Genomic DNA, 18790 nt, shown 5'->3' with positions numbered 1-18790 from the left:
CACAACTCACACTAGACACCATCCCTTCCACAGCACAGTGTAGACACCATCCCTTCCACAGCAGTGTAGACACCATCCCTTCCACAACTCACACTAGACACCATCCCTTCCACAGCACAGTGTAGACACCATCCCTTCCACAACTCTCACTAGACACCATCCCTTCCACAGCACAGTGTAGACACCATCCCTTCCACAGCACAGTGTAGACACCATCCCTTCCACAACTCACACTAGACACCATCCCTTCCACAACTCTCAGTGTAGACACCATCCCTTCCACTACACACACTCACTCAGTGTAGACATGCAAGGCTTGCAAAATTCTACAGACTCCCCCAAAATAAGAGAGATATTGGACTGTTTGAGGTAATATTGGGCCAAAGGGGACCAAAAATCAAAACCCCAGGAAGATTTGGCTAGTTTAAAAGGCATGTTCAGGCCTGTGGAAAAAGCTGCCACAGAAGGAATGGGTGGGACGGACAGTTTGAGTATTGGAAAGACAAGATTGTCTGGGAATGTTCTGGGCCATCCCAGTCATTCTACATAAAGACAATAAGCCCACGGAAAAGACTGATCCTGCTGAAACTCACAGGGCCATCAAGAACATGAATAATACAACACATGCCAACAACCAACAAGAGACACCCTGGCCCCAGCAGGGAAGAGACAATCAAACAACAGTTTAAAACCACTCAAAGATTTCCAAAACACTCTGCACATTTTAAACTGATTTCAAGGCAATCCCAAAACCAGTTAAAAGCCAATTAAAAATAGATGGGACCATCCCCGAAACTAGCCCGCCAAAATTAACAAAGGACCAGAGGAGATTTGGCGGTCAGATAAGCCAGGCCTCAAAACAGTATAATTGAGGCCTACTTGTTCAGTGAAACAGACAGTACAGTTCACACAGTTGAGGACACAGCTCAAGAAGGTTCAAGTACAGGAGAGAGAAAGTACAGTTCAAAAAAAAAAATCATCACTGTACTTAATCGGAGGATCGGAGACTTGAGGAAAGAAGAATGAAATGGAAGGAAAAGGAAATCGCGGCAACCAAAGGCCTCAAGAAACCAACAACTAACAATGTTACCACCAGCTAGGTAATATTGGGCTACCGCGACCAACAAGAAACCAACCAACAAAAAGGTCGAAAATTCACAAGTTTGTTTCCACTCTACATGCTAGTCTGACTTACCCCTGGGTGAGATTTGATACAAAAAACTCTAAAAACTATACCTAACCAAAGAAAATTGGGTACTCACCCGATAAAATCTAACTATGCATCCAACCGCATCAGCAGACAGGTGAAGACTGAAAACCCAACTCAGGTGCAGTCTTCCACCACGTCCGGGGTACAGCAGGCCCCAACCGCCACAACTAGAGAACCCTGAAATCACGAACCTCTACAATCTGTCAAGAAAGAAGTTTGGTGAGCATTTCCTGGTCCTCTGGATTTCAGCCTAGTTAGGATAGTGGGATTGGGAGGGTCAGGTATTTTTGTCTATTGCAATTCTCCCCTCGCATATTCCGAAGTGTTCCCCCTTTTAGAGTATAAGATTTATTGTATTGTATATTTTCCTGTCTCAAAATAAAAATCTCAATTCTTTTGACCAACTCAGGTGTCTGTTGCAATTTCATTCCAACCCCCAAATAAGTCCGAAGTCTAGAACCAAGGGAGTGGGAGCGATTCGAACCGCTCAGGGAGTCAGAGGTGAAGCTGACCACACACACCACACCTTACAGCACCATCCCTTCCACAGCTCACACTCAGTGTAGACACCATCCCTTCCACAACTCACACTCAGTGTAGACACCAACCCTTCCACAGCAGATGCAAGAACTCCCAAGTATATCACAGCTGAAATAAAAAATTAAGTTATGTTCTTGCAGCTCACAGCAGAAGGGGGTGGCGGATGAAAGAGGTAACTATTTTTTCTGAACACGGAGACCACATGTATCTTCTGCTCCTTCCCTAGGATGGATGAAGCACACTGCATGAAACATACTTTGGCGTGGCCATTTATTTTAATAATATAAAATGAGGATGTAGGCTTAACCTCATGAAGGAAAATTGTGCATCAATACTCCCTGATCCCCAAAAGTAATTATGCAAAACTCTATCATTTATCCGACCTCAGATCTCCACTGTTCGACCCTGGTCTGCTGCCCTCCAGAGATGCATTCTACCCCAGCACCACACATTCTGTCCCACGAAGTACTTGGACATCTCAGTCTGAACCTACCCCTATAACCTCCGATCCCAGTACTTGGCCATCTCAGTCTGAACCTACCCCTATAACCTCCGATCCTAGTACTTGGCCATCTCAGTCTGAACCTACCCCTATAACCTCCGATCCTAGTACTTGACCATCTCAGACTGAACCTACCCCTATAACCTTCGATCCTAGTACTTGGCCATCTCAGACTGAACCTACCCCGATAACCTCTGATCCCAGTACTTGGCCATCTCAGACTGAACCTACCCCTATAACCTCTGATCCCAGTACTTGGCCATCTCAGACTGAACCTACCCCTATAACCTCCGATCCTAGTACTTGGCCATCTCAGACTGAACCTACCCCTATAACCTCCGATCCTAGTACTTGGCCATCTCAGTCTGAACCTACCCCTATAACCTCCGATCCTAGTACTTGACCATCTCAGACTGAACCTACCCCTATAACCTTCGATCCTAGTACTTGGCCATCTCAGACTGAACCTACCCCGATAACCTCTGATCCCAGTACTTGGCCATCTCAGACTGAACCTACCCCTATAACCTCCTATCCCAGTACTTGACCATCTCAGTCTGAACCTACCCCTATAACCTCCGATCCCAGTACTTGGCCATCTCAGTCTGAACCTACCCCCTATAACCTCCGATCCCAGTACTTGGCCATCTCAGTCTGAACCTACCCCTATAACCTCTGATCCTCGTACTTGGCCATCTCAGACTGAACCTACCCCTATAACCTCCGATCCCAGTACTTGGCCATCTCAGTCTGAACCTACCCCTATAACCTCCGATCCCAGTACTTGGCCATCTCAGTCTGAACCTACCCCCTATAACCTCCGATCCCAGTACTTGGCCATCTCAGTCTGAACCTACCCCTATAACCTCTGATCCTCGTACTTGGCCATCTCAGACTGAACCTACCCCTATAACCTCCGATCCCAGTACTTGGCCATCTCAGTCTGAACCTACCCCTATAACCTCCGATCCTAGTACTTGGCCATCTCAGTCTGAACCTACCCTATAACCTCCGATCCCAGTACTTCGCCATCTCAGACTGAACCTACCCCTATAACCTCCGATCCCAGTACTTGGCCATCTCAGTCTGAACCTACCCTATAACCTCCGATCCCAGTACTTGGCCATCTCAGACTGAACCTACCCCTATAACCTCTGATCCCAGTACTTGGCCATCTCAGACTGAACCTACCCCTATAACCTCCGATCCTAGTACTTGGCCATCTCAGACTGAACCTACCCCTATAACCTCCGATCCTAGTACTTGGCCATCTCAGTCTGAACCTACCCCTATAACCTCCGATCCTAGTACTTGACCATCTCAGACTGAACCTACCCCTATAACCTTCGATCCTAGTACTTGGCCATCTCAGACTGAACCTACCCCGATAACCTCTGATCCCAGTACTTGGCCATCTCAGACTGAACCTACCCCTATAACCTCCTATCCCAGTACTTGACCATCTCAGTCTGAACCTACCCCTATAACCTCCGATCCCAGTACTTGGCCATCTCAGTCTGAACCTACCCCCTATAACCTCCGATCCCAGTACTTGGCCATCTCAGTCTGAACCTACCCCTATAACCTCTGATCCTCGTACTTGGCCATCTCAGACTGAACCTACCCCTATAACCTCCGATCCCAGTACTTGGCCATCTCAGTCTGAACCTACCCCTATAACCTCCGATCCCAGTACTTGGCCATCTCAGTCTGAACCTACCCCCTATAACCTCCGATCCCAGTACTTGGCCATCTCAGTCTGAACCTACCCCTATAACCTCTGATCCTCGTACTTGGCCATCTCAGACTGAACCTACCCCTATAACCTCCGATCCCAGTACTTGGCCATCTCAGTCTGAACCTACCCCTATAACCTCCGATCCTAGTACTTGGCCATCTCAGTCTGAACCTACCCTATAACCTCCGATCCCAGTACTTCGCCATCTCAGACTGAACCTACCCCTATAACCTCCGATCCCAGTACTTGGCCATCTCAGTCTGAACCTACCCTATAACCTCCGATCCCAGTACTTGGCCATCTCAGACTGAACCTACCCCTATAACCTCTGATCCCAGTACTTGGCCATCTCAGTCTGAACCTACCCTATAACCTCTGATCCTAGTACTTGGCCATCTCAGTCTGAACCTACCCCTATAACCTTCGATCCCAGTACTTGGCCATCTCAGACTGAACCTACCCTATAACCTCCGATCCTAGTGTTTGGCCATCTCAGTCTGAACCTACCACTATAACCTACGATCCCAGTACTTGGCCAGCTCAGTCTGAACCTACCCCTATAACCTCTGATCCCAGTACTTGACCATCTCAGTCTGAACCTACCCCTATAACCTCTGATCCCAGTACTTGACCATCTCAGTCTGAACCTACCCCTATAACCTCTGATCCTAGTACTTGGCCATCTCAGTCTGAACCTACCCTATATCCTCCGATCCTAGTACTTGACCATCTCAGACTGAACCTACCCCTATAACCTCCGATCCCAGTACTTGGCCATCTCAGTCTGAACCTACCCCTATAACCTCCGATCCCAGTACTTGGCCATCTCAGACTGAACCTACCCTATAACCTCCGATCCTAGTACTTGACCATCTCAGACTGAACGTACCCCTATAACCTCCGATCCTAGTACTTGGCCATCTCAGACTGAACCTACCCCTATAACCTCCGATCCTAGTACTTGACCATCTCAGTCTGAACCTACCCTATAACCTCCGATCCCAGTACTTGGCCATCTCAGTCTGAACCTACCCTATAACCTCCGATCCCAGTACTTGGCCATCTCAGTCTGAACCTACCCCTATAACCTCCGATCCTAGTACTTGGCCATCTCAGTCTGAACCTACCCTATAACCTCTGATCCTAGTACTTGGCCATCTCAGTCTGAACCTACCCCTATAACCTCTGATCCTAGTACTTGGCCATCTCAGTCTGAACCTACCCCTATAACCTCCGATCCCAGTACTTGACCAGCTCAGTCTGAACCTACCCTATAACCTCTGATCCCAGCACTTGGCCATCTCAGACTGAACCTACCCTATAACCTCCGATCCCAGTACTTGGCCATCTCAGACTGAACCTACCCCTATAACCTCCGATCCTAGTACTTGGCCATCTCAGACTGAACCTACCCTATAACCCAAATCCTAGTACTTGGTCAACAAAGCCTCAAATGCTTGTGTCAAATTTTCTAGTCACTTTAAATCCATCGATGCTAAAACCGATCCGCTATTCCTTAGCTCATTTCCCGAACAGGTCCAGAACTTTTTCACGGCCTTATATTTGTCACCTGTCCACAGAGCTTGACATCATCGATAAATCTTACATTACAAAAAGTCCTTAGTCAGTGCCACAATGAAGTGGGGTGCTCCTTGATGCACTGGGTACAATGTCCAGATTCTGGTCTTACCTGCAGCATGTGAGATACGTCAAATAATGAGCAGTGCTGGCGGGTGTGCAAGTGTGAGCTGATGTGACTGTCCTTGTACTGAACAGGCATACTCCACCCTGCAAACTCCACCATCCGAGCTCCTTCATTCCGATGGAATTCATACAGTGCTGTCTTCTTGAGAGATTCCTGAACAGAAAAACACAAGCAGATTCACAAAGGGAAGCTCAAAGACATCTTGGCATTGTTGGGGCTGAATCTGGGTTGCATTTTTTCCAAAAATCGACTCCACATACACGGGATGAGCCCCTCATGAGACAGCTTGGTGAGTTTTCCTCCCTCCTCCTCACCTCCCCCACAAGAGGAACACACCAGTTCTTTTTAAAAGCTTGTGGTGGGGGTGGGGGGGCGGGGGGCAGAAGAAAGAGAAGAAAAATTAAAAGAAAATAGTCATGCCCCTGCTCCTTAGCCTACCTCTTTAACCTCACTTTTGGTCATCCCTCCCAAGGGTCAGCCTTGGCTCAGTGGGTAGCACTCTTGGCGAAGGTCATGGGTTCAAGTCCCACTCCAGAGACTTGAGCACATTATCTAGGCTGACACTTCAGTACAGTGCTGAGGGAGTGGGATGTTTTACCTAGGTTAAACCGAGGGCCCGTCTGCCCTCTGGGGTGGATGTAAAAGATCCCAGGGCACTATTGGAAGCAGAGCAGGGGAATTCTTCCCGGTGTCCCGGCCAATATTCATCCCTCAACCAACACTGCTGAAAAAAACCCCACAAAGTTGGTCCGGGTGGAATGCAGTCTAGGTTGCTGAAAGAAGCAAAGATAGAAATAGCAGAGGCATTGGTCACAATCTTTTCTTTTACAATCTTTCAATCCTCATTGGGTACAGGAGTAGAGCCGGATGATTGCTAATATTATCCACTATTCAAGAAAGGGGAGGGGGATAAACCAGGAAACGGCAGGCCAGTCAGCCGAACATCGGTGGTGGGGAAGTTATAGGAAACCAGTGTCAGGGGCAAAATAATCTTTCTTCATTTGCAAAGGCATGGGTTAATCAAGGAGAGCCAGCATGGATTTGTTAAAGGCAAATCATGTCTCATTAACTTGACTGAATTCTTTGATGAGGTAACAGAGAAGGTTGATCAAGGTAGTGCAGATGATGTTGTATATATGGACTTTCAGAAGGCATGACAAAGTGCCACACAGGAGGCTTAGTAAGAAGATGGAAGTCTATGGAATTAAGGGGAAAGTGGCAGTATGAATACGGAATTGTCTCAGTGACAGGAAGCAATAGGTGGTGGTTGATGGATGTTTTTCAGACTGGAAGGTGGTTTGCAGTGATGTTCCCCAAGGGTCAGTTTTGGGTCCATTACTCCTTTCAATTTGTATAAATGACCTAGACTCGGGTGTAGGGAGCAGCTTTTTTTAATTTTGCAGATGATGCGAAACTTGGCAAAGTAGTAGATAGTGATGAGGATAGTTGTAAGCTTCAGGCTGACAGACAGGATGGTGAAATGGGCAGAAGCATGGCAGATGGCATTCAATGCAGAGAAGTGTGAGGACTAATATAGAAAGACAGTATACCATAAATGGCACAATTCTGAAAAGCATAGATGAGCAGAGAGACCTTGGTGTCCATATACACAAATCCTTAACAGTGGCACGGCAATTTGATAAGGTGGTTAAAAATATCATATGGGTTATAAATCGAGGAATAGAATATAAAAGCAAAGAAATTATGCTAGAACTTTATAAATCACTGGTTAGGCCTCAGCTGGAGTATTGTGGACAATTCTGGCATTACTCGTCAGGAAAGATGTAAAGGCCTCAGAAAGGGTAGAGAGGAGGTTTACCAGGTTGTTATCAGGGATGAGGGACTTCAGTTATGAGGAGAGGTTGGAAAAGTTCAGACTGTTCTCCTTGGAACAGAGGAGGTGAAGAGATGATCTAATAGAGGCTTTTAAGATGATGAGAGGTTTTTAAGAGCAGAGAGAGAAAAACTATTCCCTCTGGCGAGTAGGTCAATAACCAGAGGTCATAGATTTAAAATCATTGGCAGAAGATCTAGAAGGGAGATGAGGAGAAATGTTGTCACTCAGTTGGCAGGATCTGGAACACTCTACCTGAGAAGGTGGTAGAAGCTGATTCCATAATTTTAAAAGGGTGTTGGAAAGGTACTTGAGGATGAGGAACTTACAGGGTTACAGATAAAAAGCGGGGATGTGAGACTAAGCGCGACTGCTCTTTCAAAGAGCCAGCAAAGACATGACAGGCCGAATGGCCGCCTTCTGTGCTGCAAGTTTCTATGATCTGGTCAATTAGCTCACTGCTGTCTGTGGGACCTTGCTATGTTCAAACTGGCTGATGCGATTCCCTACTTACAACAGTGACTACACTTCACAAGTAACTCAATAGCTGTGAAGTGCTTTGGGACGTTCCGAGGATGTGAACGGGGGTATATAAATGCAAGCACATTCTTTCTAATATCTTTGGTTTGGTGTCCATGTTTTCCTTATGCCTCTGAAGCACCGTGGGATGATTTTCCTAGGTTAGAAGCGCCGTATCAATGCAAGTTGCTGTTGCAGAAGCCATCTTATCCTGCTGCCCATGGGCCCAGTGCTTCAGTCTGCCAATACACCAAAGGGACGGACTTTTCCCCTCGCTGACCTCCGCGTATCTTCCTCAACTGTGGGGGTAGGCAGAGCGGCCAGAAGCAAAGTGATGAACCATGACATGAATTTTTTTTAAAAACTGTGCCCCTGCAGGACTGTTGAAACGGATTCTTTTGCCCTCAATCTGGTTCAGTACAAACACCGAGTCGAATACTGGTTGAGTTCAACAGTGGTTTTATTCTGATAGCAAAATACTGCAGATGTTGGAAATCCGAAATAACAACAGAAAATGCTGGAAAAACTCAGCAAGTCAGGCAACATCCGTGGAGAGAAATTTGAGTTGACGTTTCGGGTTTGACCCTTCTTCAAAACAGGTTTTATTCTGTTGTCCCGGGAGACTTACTCTGATACAGCACAGTTCTGACTCCAGCAGAGTCTCGACAGGTTCCACCAGAGCAAGTAGTCTTTCATACAGTGGGTCACATTATTATACTTTACTTTTGAAAAGGCATTAACACATCGTACATTCTACACCAATCCCGAGCGAGGCACGTACACAGTTTAAAGTGATTTCCTGGCCTGGCAGTTTGAAATAAAGAAGTCACAGTTCACTGAATGGTTTATAATATAGAAAATATGCAGGTAATGGTTTCACGATCACCTAATCATTATGGTAATGCATGGTAATGTTTTCGGATCGCCTATTGTCAGTATACCCTTTGCACTCCACCCTACATTGTTCCACCAGCAAGGTGTGACATCGTGGGTGCCAGCCATATTAGCATTTTACTTCCTGCTGCCTTCAGTTTCTTGAATTAACATGATCATCTCTCACAATATGCAAGTGACTCAGCGATGTCGACATTGCACCACCATTTTAGGCTAACAGGGTCCTCCATTTTAGATTGGCAGGGTCCTTGGCCATGCGGAACGAGTTGTTACCTTATTTTTGCATTCTATATTCTCAGGACTGCAGTGTTCCGTCGCTCTGGTAACCGCAATATCAAGACGACAGTCACCAAGACCTTGAGGCAGTACTGCAAACACTGGTAGTCAGGTGACAGCTCCCAGCCACTAATTTCACTTTTGCCTCAACATAAGCTGCAACAGACCCGAAAACAGCACTTTCCTCGAATAAGTTCAAATAAGAGCAATAGCTCAACGGGCATGTCCCCAATAGTGTCATACTGATCCCTATGGAGCAGCCAAGCCCAATCTCCAACCTGTGCTGTTAGTTGATTGCAGGTGGGGTGGTGGTGGGATGGGAGAAGAAGTCGCTAAATTTTGTAGGAACATAGGAATACCTCACCCAAGTGTCCTGCCTTGATGAGCATAGAAAGCGTCACTGGGGCTGTCAGGACATGAGGGGGGTCGCAGCTGTATCCAATCCGGTCTCCACCCACTCAGGTTTATGTAGCACCTTTAAATGTAGAAAAAGACCCAAAGTGCTTCACAGAGGAATCATAAAAAAACCTGGACTTTGTGCAAACATTTTCCATTTGGTTCTACAAGCTCCGTAAGCAGATGCCCTACTTGAACCAATCAACCCATCCTTCATTAAGGGCTGGGAGACCCTGATCTAACAGCCGCTATCTTACAATAATTACACCTTTCCCCAGAACGTCTCTGGGCCCAGATGCAGCAGATTTGAAAGGAGATCCCCCCCTGCAAGGCAGTGGGGTCTAGGCTGATACTCCACTGCAGTACTGAGGGAGAGTTGCACTGTCGGAGATGCTGTCTTTCGGATGAGACGTTAAACAGAGACCCCTTCTGCCCTCTCATGTAGATGTAAAAGATCCCACAGCACTATTCTAAGAAGAGCAAGGGGAATGCTCCATGGTCAATATTTATCCCTCAACCAACATGACTAACAGACTATATGGTCATTTATCACTTTGCTGTTTGTGGGAGCTTGCTGTGTACAAATTGGCTGCCGTGTTTCCTACATTACAACAGTGACTACATTTCAAAAAGTATTTCATTGGCTGTAAAGTGCCCTTGAGGATGTGAAAGCCACTAAACAAATGCAAGTCTTTCTTTCTTCACTTCTGCTTATTGCTGCAACCACAGTTTGCAACACCAAACTTCCGCCTACTTGTACCTTTGAATTATCAACGGAATCCAGGGGGGGGGGGGGGGGGGAGAGAGAAAGAGAGAGGAAGAAAACAGAAGTCCTGGCGTCTGGGAGAAGCAGCAAGCCAGACAGATACAAGAAGCCTTAGCATGTGGTTTCCAGGCCGATTCAGCTCTGTGCCTGAGCAAAGACTGGAGCCAATAATGGTACATGGAAAAATTGATATCTCTCTGGATATCTCAACTCCTGATGAATCTTCCGCTTGTTAGGGTGAACTGTGAGGGGGATGAGAGTGTCTGATGCTTTGCTTATCTAGGCTAAATACTAGATTTAGCGGAATATTTTTTTCCTGGACTCTACACGTGCTTAAATGTTTCCCATTGCTGTTCCACATCATTGTTTGCAAATATTGTTGTCCATTTTATTTTCCCAAGTTCTATTCTCAGCCCCTCAAAATCGGCTTTTCTCCAATCTATTACCCTGGTCTTCGTCATACTCAATTGTTATCTTAAAGCACATTATATTATGATCACTATTGCCTAGATGCTACCCTATTTTTACTTTTCTTACCTGCTTTGGTTCATTCCCCATTACTAGATCCAGTAGCAAATCCTCTCTTGTTGGGCTTCTTACATATTGGGTTAGAAAGGAGTCCTGTACACGTTGTAGGAACTCCATTCCCTTATCCCCTTTACCTACCTCTTCTGGCCAATTAATTTCAGGGTAGTTGAAGTCCCCCACGATTGTTATTCTATGTTTTTTACTCATTTCCCTAATTTGCTTGCATATTTCTTCCTTCACCTCCCTTCCACTATTAGGTGGTCTGTAGACTTACCCTAGTAGTATGATTGATTCTTTATTATCTTTTATCTCTATCTATTTCTGTCTTACTGGTGGCTGTGTCACTTTTTTCTATTGCCATTATGTTATCTCTAATAAGTACAGCTACTCCACCTTCCCTTTCCCCCCTCTATCTTTTCTAAATATGTTATACCCTACAATGTTTAATTCCCAGTCCTGATTTTTCTGTTGCCATGTCTCAGTAATCCCTATGATGTCTGGTTCCTCGCAACGCACGAGTGCCTCCAGCTCCCCTGTTTTATTACAGACACTGTGTGCATTGCTGTAGAGACAGTTTAACTCATTTTTAATAGCAGTTCCTCTCACTATTTTTGACCATCTTTTTACACTCCTGTTCTATAACTCTATTTATTCCCTGGCCATCTATATCCTCCCTTAGTTTAGTCTTTCCTTTGCTCTCCTTTCCTGTTTCATTTATATTTAGGCTGGTTTCATTTCTTATAGATCCCTTGTTACGAATGGTTTGTGCAATCAGATAAAGAGCTTTTAATTTTAACTTTTTACCATTAATCCCTGTTTTCACCTTATTTGCTGATGCACTATTACCATTAAACTCTCTGACCCTTCCTGTCACACTCTGCTTCCTCTGCTTATCTTTACCCAAATCGCTACACTGCTCCATTGCCTTGACTTTTCTCTTTAGATTTCTAAATTTCCCCTCACCTGACCCCTCCCTCTCACCCCCCTTTTTAAGTTTAAAGCCCTATCTACAGCCCTAATTATTCAATTCACCAAGACACTGGTCCCAGCCCAGTTTAAGTGGAGCCCGTCCCAACACAACAGCTCCCTCTTTCCCCAGTACTGTTGCCAATGCCCCATGAACCTCATTCCTAGTTCTACCTATGTTGTTGGTTCCCAAGTGGACCACGACAACTGGATCCTCCCACTCCAAATTCTTCTCCAACCACAAGAAAATATTCTTAACCCTGGCAGGCAACAGAGCCTTAGGAACTCCTGGTCGCAGCTGCAGAGAACAGTATCTATCCCCCTGACTATACTGTCCCCTACCTGTTCATGACATTTGGTTCACGTACATAGATCATTAAAATGTTAAGAACCGATACAGAAAATAATCAAAAAGGCTAATGGAATGCTGGCCTTTATATTCTAGAGAACTAGAATACAAGGGGGTAGAAGTTATGTTGCAGCTATACAAAACCCTGGTTAGACCACACCTGGAGTACTGTGAGCAGTTCTGGGCACCACACCTTAGGAAAGATATATTGGCCTTGGAGGGACTGCAGCGTAGGTTTACTAGAATGATACCCAGACTTCAAGGGTTAAGTTATGAGGAGAGATTACACAAATTAGGGTTGTATTGCCTAGAATTTAGAAGGTTAAGGGGTGATCTGATCAAAGTTTTAAAGATATTAAGGGGAATAAATAGGGTAGATAGAGAGAAACTATTTCTGTTGGTTGGGGAGTCTAGGACTCGGGGGCATAGTCTAAAAATTAGAGCCAGACCTTTCAGGAGTGAAGTTAGGAAACACTTCTACACACAAAGGGTGGTAGAAGCTTGGAACTCTTCCACAAATGGCAATTGATGCTGGATCAATTGTTTATTTTAAATTGGAGACAGTTAACCAAAGGTATTAAGGGATATGGGCCAAAGGCAGGTATATGGAGTTAGGTTACAGATCAGCCATGATCTCATCAAATGGCAGAACAGGCTCAAGGGGCTGAATGGCCTACTCCTGTTCCCATGTTCCTACCACTACAACATTCCTTTACACTCCCTCCGTCTCGGCCCCCACCCCCCCCCCCCACTTGAATGGCCTCCTGTACCATGGTCAGTTTGCTCATCCACCCTGTATACTTTGCCCTCATCCACAAAGGCAAGAACCTCATACCTGTTGGATAAGGGCAAAGGCCGAGGCTCCTCCAGCACTGCACCTGGGGTCCCCTTAACCTGCCTGAATTGCAGTCACACCCTCCTGTCCCTGACCACTACCTAACCTAAGGGGTGTTTGGACAGCTCTTTCAAAGAGCCGACACAGGCACAACGATGGACCAAATGGCCTCCTTCTGTGCAGTAAGATTTTATGATTATAATGTGAGAGTAAGGGACACATGTATGGCACCGCCCCTGTGCTGCACGATGATGTCTCTGTGTGTGCTCAGCATCTGGGCTACCCAGAACCCATCGGGGTACCTACAGTCTACGGAGGATACGGGACAAAGGGAAGTCTCTCTCAAGAATATCCGGTGCAATTATTTTACCAATGATCGTAAACTCTCACAATCAACATATTGCGGAAGAGAGAATGGAATGTCTTGGGGCTTTCAATCCCTCGCAATGAATTCCTGATCCCAGAGGGTTGCCCCATTTCTTTCCGATTAATATTAAAATGCCTACAGTGAAGCATGGGGCTAGATTCAACAGCTTCCTCTACGGAGAAGAAGAAGAATAAAGTGGCACATTCACTAGTTCTACATAGTGACGTGCAATCACCAATCACAGCACTAATCTGGTCCCTTTTAATTGTTGAGGAAATTCAAAAAAAGTGCTGAGCTTGGTAATTAAGCACCCTCAAACAGTTATGAAGCTGGTTCAGCTCTCCAGGGACTGATAACTGAGCCTCTTTACAGCAGTGTGAACTGAAGGGTACAAACTGTAACCATTGTGTTTATATAGCACCTTTAATGTAGTAAAACCTGCCAAGTCACTTCACAGGAGCGTAATGAGACAAAAGTGATAACGGGCCACATAAGGAGATATTAGGACAGGTGACAAAGCTTGGTCAAAACAGTAGGTGTTAAGGAGTGTCTTAAAAAGGGGCAGAGAGAGGTAGAGGTTTAGGGAGGGAATTCCAGAACTTTGGGCCCAGGCAACTGAAGGCACGGTCGCCAATGGAGGGGCGAAGGAAATAGGGGATGCGCAAGAGGTCAGAATTGGAGGAACACAGGGTTACCTGACAAACACTTAAATCAAATCAAAGGTTAATGACCATTAGTGAGGGCAGTTTGCACAATAGTAGGTGCTCGTAAGTTTCTGACTCCATGACAAAAGAAACCAGCAAAGAAAACTGTCTTTCTCTTTTTAAATATATTTGACGTGTGTCTGGCACACATTAGATGCATGACTTGTATACAAAAAGGTTTTCTCACCCACCCGTTTCATTTACTGAGCAGTGAGACAGGTACTACAGGGCTCCTTGCTATGCCCAACACGCAGGTCTTGTACTGAGCCAACACTAATTTGGATCAACTGACTTTAAAAACAGTAACAGAGGGAACACATCCATTCTGCAAATTTTGTGAACCAACAAGGCCGTTAAACACCAAGTCGGGTAATTTTAGTTTAACCAATGGGGCAGCCGATCCAATCGCGTCTGTTTCCCACCAGGGCGCATTAGCTTAAAAATACCCTGAGGATTCACAAGAATGGCTTCTGCATTCAAGTTATCACGGTTACTAGTTTAGCATTAACCAGTTCAACCTGCTTCTTCTCTTTAGGGTCTGAAGATACTTTTTACACTGCAAGAGACCTTGCCGGTCATTTTACTTTTAATTCATTCCCAGGATGTGGGTGTCTCTGGCAAGGCCAACATTTATTACCCTGACTCAGCCATGTTGGTGTGGGACTGGAGTCACAGATAGGCCAGACTGGGAATGGACAGCAGGATTCCTTCCCTGAAGGACATCAGTCAACCAGTTGAGTTTTGAGGACAATCTGGCAGCTTCATATTTCCAGAATTTTTAAACACTGAATTCAAATTCTCAAACTGACATGTTCTCCAGATTACTAGTCCAATAACATAACCACTACACCACCATACCAGGTCAGCCAATGTCCTAAATATAAATCACCCAACGTTCAGGGAACTGCTGACATTGCAGACCCATTAAGAATACAGGTCTACAAACAGGGCTGCCGGTTACAGCAAAATAAAAGTGGTGAACCCAAGGCCTCCGGTTACAGGCCCACAGCTTTACTTGCATCTATTTCCAAAAATGCAAAATTGTAAGATTTAGATCAGTGTACCTTACAACACAAAGCTGGGTAAAGATTGCACGCCAGTGCCGGGCAAGTGTGAAATGTTTCCCCAACTTCATGGGTAGATCAATAACTTATTTGTTGAAGAAATGTCCCAGTGTAAATAACCTGACCACGCACAGCTTCGAAAGAGTAACCAGATTACACACTAATTGGAGCTCTGCAGAGCCGACCCACAGACACCAGCAACACGTCCCTACGGGGAACAAGCATTCCATTGTACTTGTTACATGTGGCAAATAAATCTAATCTGAATCTGGGTGCTGCAAATATAAAGGGGCAGGCGGGCAGAGGGGGGGTGGGGTGAGGGAGAATGGCACGCTGAGATCATTGCCCAGGGACAGGAATAAAAAAAGGCCTAGAACCTGCTGAAACAGAACCTGACATCTTGGACAACTCCTCCCATGGTCACTGGCAGATGTTAAAGAACAACCCTGACTAAAATCCACCATGGCAAGAAGCCCTAGATCATTCAGAACCTCCCTTCACCCCACACAAGGAAAACTCAGCATTGTCACTGGGTGCATTTAGGGTAAGGTACGTGGGAAAAGCAATGCAATGCAATGTTGCACCAATCACTTGTGTTAAGCTCACCTTGTGAAATTACACCCAACATTACAAGTGTGGTCTTACTGCACAAAAGCTGGGAATGACAAGATCATATAATGACAATATAATGGCTCTGTTGGGTGTTTCTCAGTTCAGTGGATATAGTATGGCTATTTCACATACCCAGTATTACATTTTACTGAAAATTAGCAATATTTAGATATTACCTACATATTTACTACATTACAACAGTGATGACATTTCAAAAAGTACTTCATTGGCTGTAAAATGCTTTGGGACATCCGATGGTCATGAAAGACACTATAGAAATTACATCAAACTATCCCAGATATGAAAATCTAATCTTGTAACATGAATAATGCACCCTGGCAGTTTACAAGGCAGGGCAATAATCAATGGGTTCAGGCGCAATAAATCAAAGAGCAAAGCTCAAGCAGATTACCATTTATCTTGGAACATTACTGACACTCCAAGTTTGTTACACTTAGTGAACATACACTGAAGAATGTAATTTTCTTCCTCTCCTGAAGGCACTGACTACACAGCGAGGCCCGAGACCAGTCGGGAGCAGTGAGTCGGAGCCCGGTATAAAAACCGGAGAGAGGCGAGGCCCGAGACCACAGCTGGGGCAGTCGGGAGAGCAGGAGGCCAGTAACTGCTGGGGCAGTCGGGAGAGCAGGAGGCCAGTAACTGGTGAGTTTAAAAGCTCACCTTTCACGGGCTTTTTCTTTCACAGCTGGTGCAGTCGGGAGAGCAGGAGGCCAGTAACTCTTATATAGGTGGAGCTGTTGCTAAACCCGAAACACTACAGTGTAGTGTCTCCCACCCTTCCACCTCCTCTAACCTTTTAGGGGTTAGGGGAAGTTGAAAAGGTAGGTTCAATTTATTTTATTTCAGGAGCCTAACCTAGGTGGAAAAGGTTCCAGGACAGGAGGCGGCAGTGAAAATACAACACCAGAAAACAGGTAGGTGACTGGTTGGTGAGTACTTTCACAAACTTATTCTAAGTAAAATTCAATAATTAAGCTAAATCGTAGTAAATAAAAGGGTATTGTAAGGGTTAAGTCATGGAAGGGCAGCTCGGACCCGTGTCATGCTTCTCCTGTGCCATGTGGGAAATCAGGGACACTGTCCCTGACAACTATGTGTGCAGGAAGTGTGTCCAGCTGCAGCTCCTAGCAGACCGCATGGCGGCGCTGGAGCTGCGAATGGACTCACTCTGGAGCATACGCGATGCTGAGGATGTTGTGGATAGCACATTCAGTGAGTTGGTCACACCGCAGGTAAAGGCTAGCTCAGACAGTAAATGGGTGACCAAAAGGCAGGGTAAAGGCAGGAAGGTAGTGCAGGAGTCACCTGCGGTCATCTCCCTCCAAAACAGGTTTACCGTTTTGGGTACTGTTGGGGGAGATGACTTATCAGGGGAAGGCACCAGCAGCCAGGTTCAGGGCACCATGACTGGCTCTGCTGCACAGAAGGGCGGGAAAAAGAGGGATAGGGCTATAGTGATAGGGGATTCAATTGTAAGGGGGATAGATAGGAGTTTCTGTGGCCGAGACCGAGACTCCAAGATGGTATGTTGCCTCCCTGGTGCAAGGGTCAAGGATGTCTCGGAGCGGGTGCAGAGCATTCTGAAGGGGGAGGGGGATCAGCCAGTTGTCGTGGTACATGTAGGTACTAACGATGTAGGTAAAAAGAGGGAGGAGGTCCTACAAGCTGAATTTAGGGAGTTAGGAGCTAAATTGAAAAGTAGGACCTCAAAGGTAGTAATCTCTGGATTGCTACCAGTGCCACGAGCTAATAAGTTTAGAGAGAGTAAGATAGATAAGCTAAATACGTGGCTTGAGCAGTGGTGCAAGGGAGAGGGATTTAAATTCTTGAGGCATTGGAACCAGTTCTTGGGGAGGAGAGACCTGTACCAAGGGGACGGTCTACACCTGAACTGTGAGGGAGCCGATGTCCTCGGGGTAATATTTTCTAGGGCGGTTCGGGAGGATTTAAACTAATTTGGCAGGGGGATGGGAACCTAGGTAGTGGAAAAGAGGGAAGTCATATGAAGTTAGAAATAGATGGTAGAAAAGGTGAGAAGCAATAAGCAAAGGAGAGAAACACAAAGGGCCAAACTAATTCATAATGAGAGTGTGAAAAAAGCAAGCCTGAAGGCTTTGTATCTTAATGCTAGAAGCATTAGGAACAAGGTGGATGAATTAGTTGTGGAAATAGAGGTAAACAAGTATGATTTGATTGGGATTACAGAAACGTGGCTGCAGGGTGGGCAAGGCTGGGAACTTAACATCCAGGGATATACAATATTTAGGAAGGATCGGCAAAAAGGTAGGGGAGGTGGGGTAGCATTGCTGGTAAAGGAGGGGATTAATGCAATGGAAAGGAAGGATATTAACTCGGATGAAACGGAATCTGTATGGGTAGAAATGAGAAATAGCAAGGGGAGGAAAACGTTAGTGGGTGTGATATATAGGCCTCCAAATAGTAATATGGAGGTGAGGGAAGGCATAAAAAGGGAAATTAGAGAAGCGTGCGATAAGAGCACAGCTGTCATCATGGGTGACTTTAATTTACATATTGATTGGACTACCCAAATTAGTAAAAATTCTGAGGAGGAGGAATTCCTGGAATGTTTTCGGGACGGTTATCTGGACCAATATGTCGAGGAGCCGACTCGAGATCAGGCCATTTTAGACTGGGTATTGTGCAATGAGAAGGGACTTATCAGCAATCTTCTTGTACGAGGCCCCTTGGGTCAGAGCGATCATAATATGATCGAGCTCTCAGTCGAGATGGAGAGTGAGGAAATTGAATCAGAGACTAAGGTCCAGAACTTAAATAAAGGGAATTACGAGGGTATGAGACGGGAATTGGGTAAGATTGATTGGGTGGTGTTTCTGGGGGGATTGACAGTGGATAGACAATGGCAAGCATTCAAAGATAGAATGGAAGAATTCCAGAACATGTTTATACCGGTTTGGCATAAAAATAAACCTAAAAAGGTGACTC

General features: G+C 45.6%; 1 protein-coding gene across 4 annotated transcripts in view; it reads right to left on the bottom strand.

Annotated features, from left to right (window-relative positions):
* Positions 1–18790, bottom strand: part of amt (aminomethyltransferase) — a 42720-nt gene that overhangs the window by 21137 nt on the left and 2793 nt on the right. For all 4 annotated transcript variants that reach the window (XM_086001301.1, XM_086001300.1, XM_086001302.1 and 1 more), the window contains one exon: positions 5681–5848. In XM_086001301.1, coding sequence (XP_085857427.1) covers positions 5681–5848 — 168 coding nt within the window. The remainder of the gene's footprint in view (positions 1–5680; positions 5849–18790) is intronic.

This window comes from Somniosus microcephalus, chromosome 11, assembly GCF_052327205.1.
Source record: "Somniosus microcephalus isolate GS21.2 chromosome 11, FLI_Smic_1.0, whole genome shotgun sequence".
Taxonomy (NCBI): domain Eukaryota; kingdom Metazoa; phylum Chordata; class Chondrichthyes; order Squaliformes; family Somniosidae; genus Somniosus; species Somniosus microcephalus.
The sequence above is the reverse complement of the archived record's forward strand: the minus strand, read 5'-3'. Positions and strand labels throughout refer to the sequence as shown.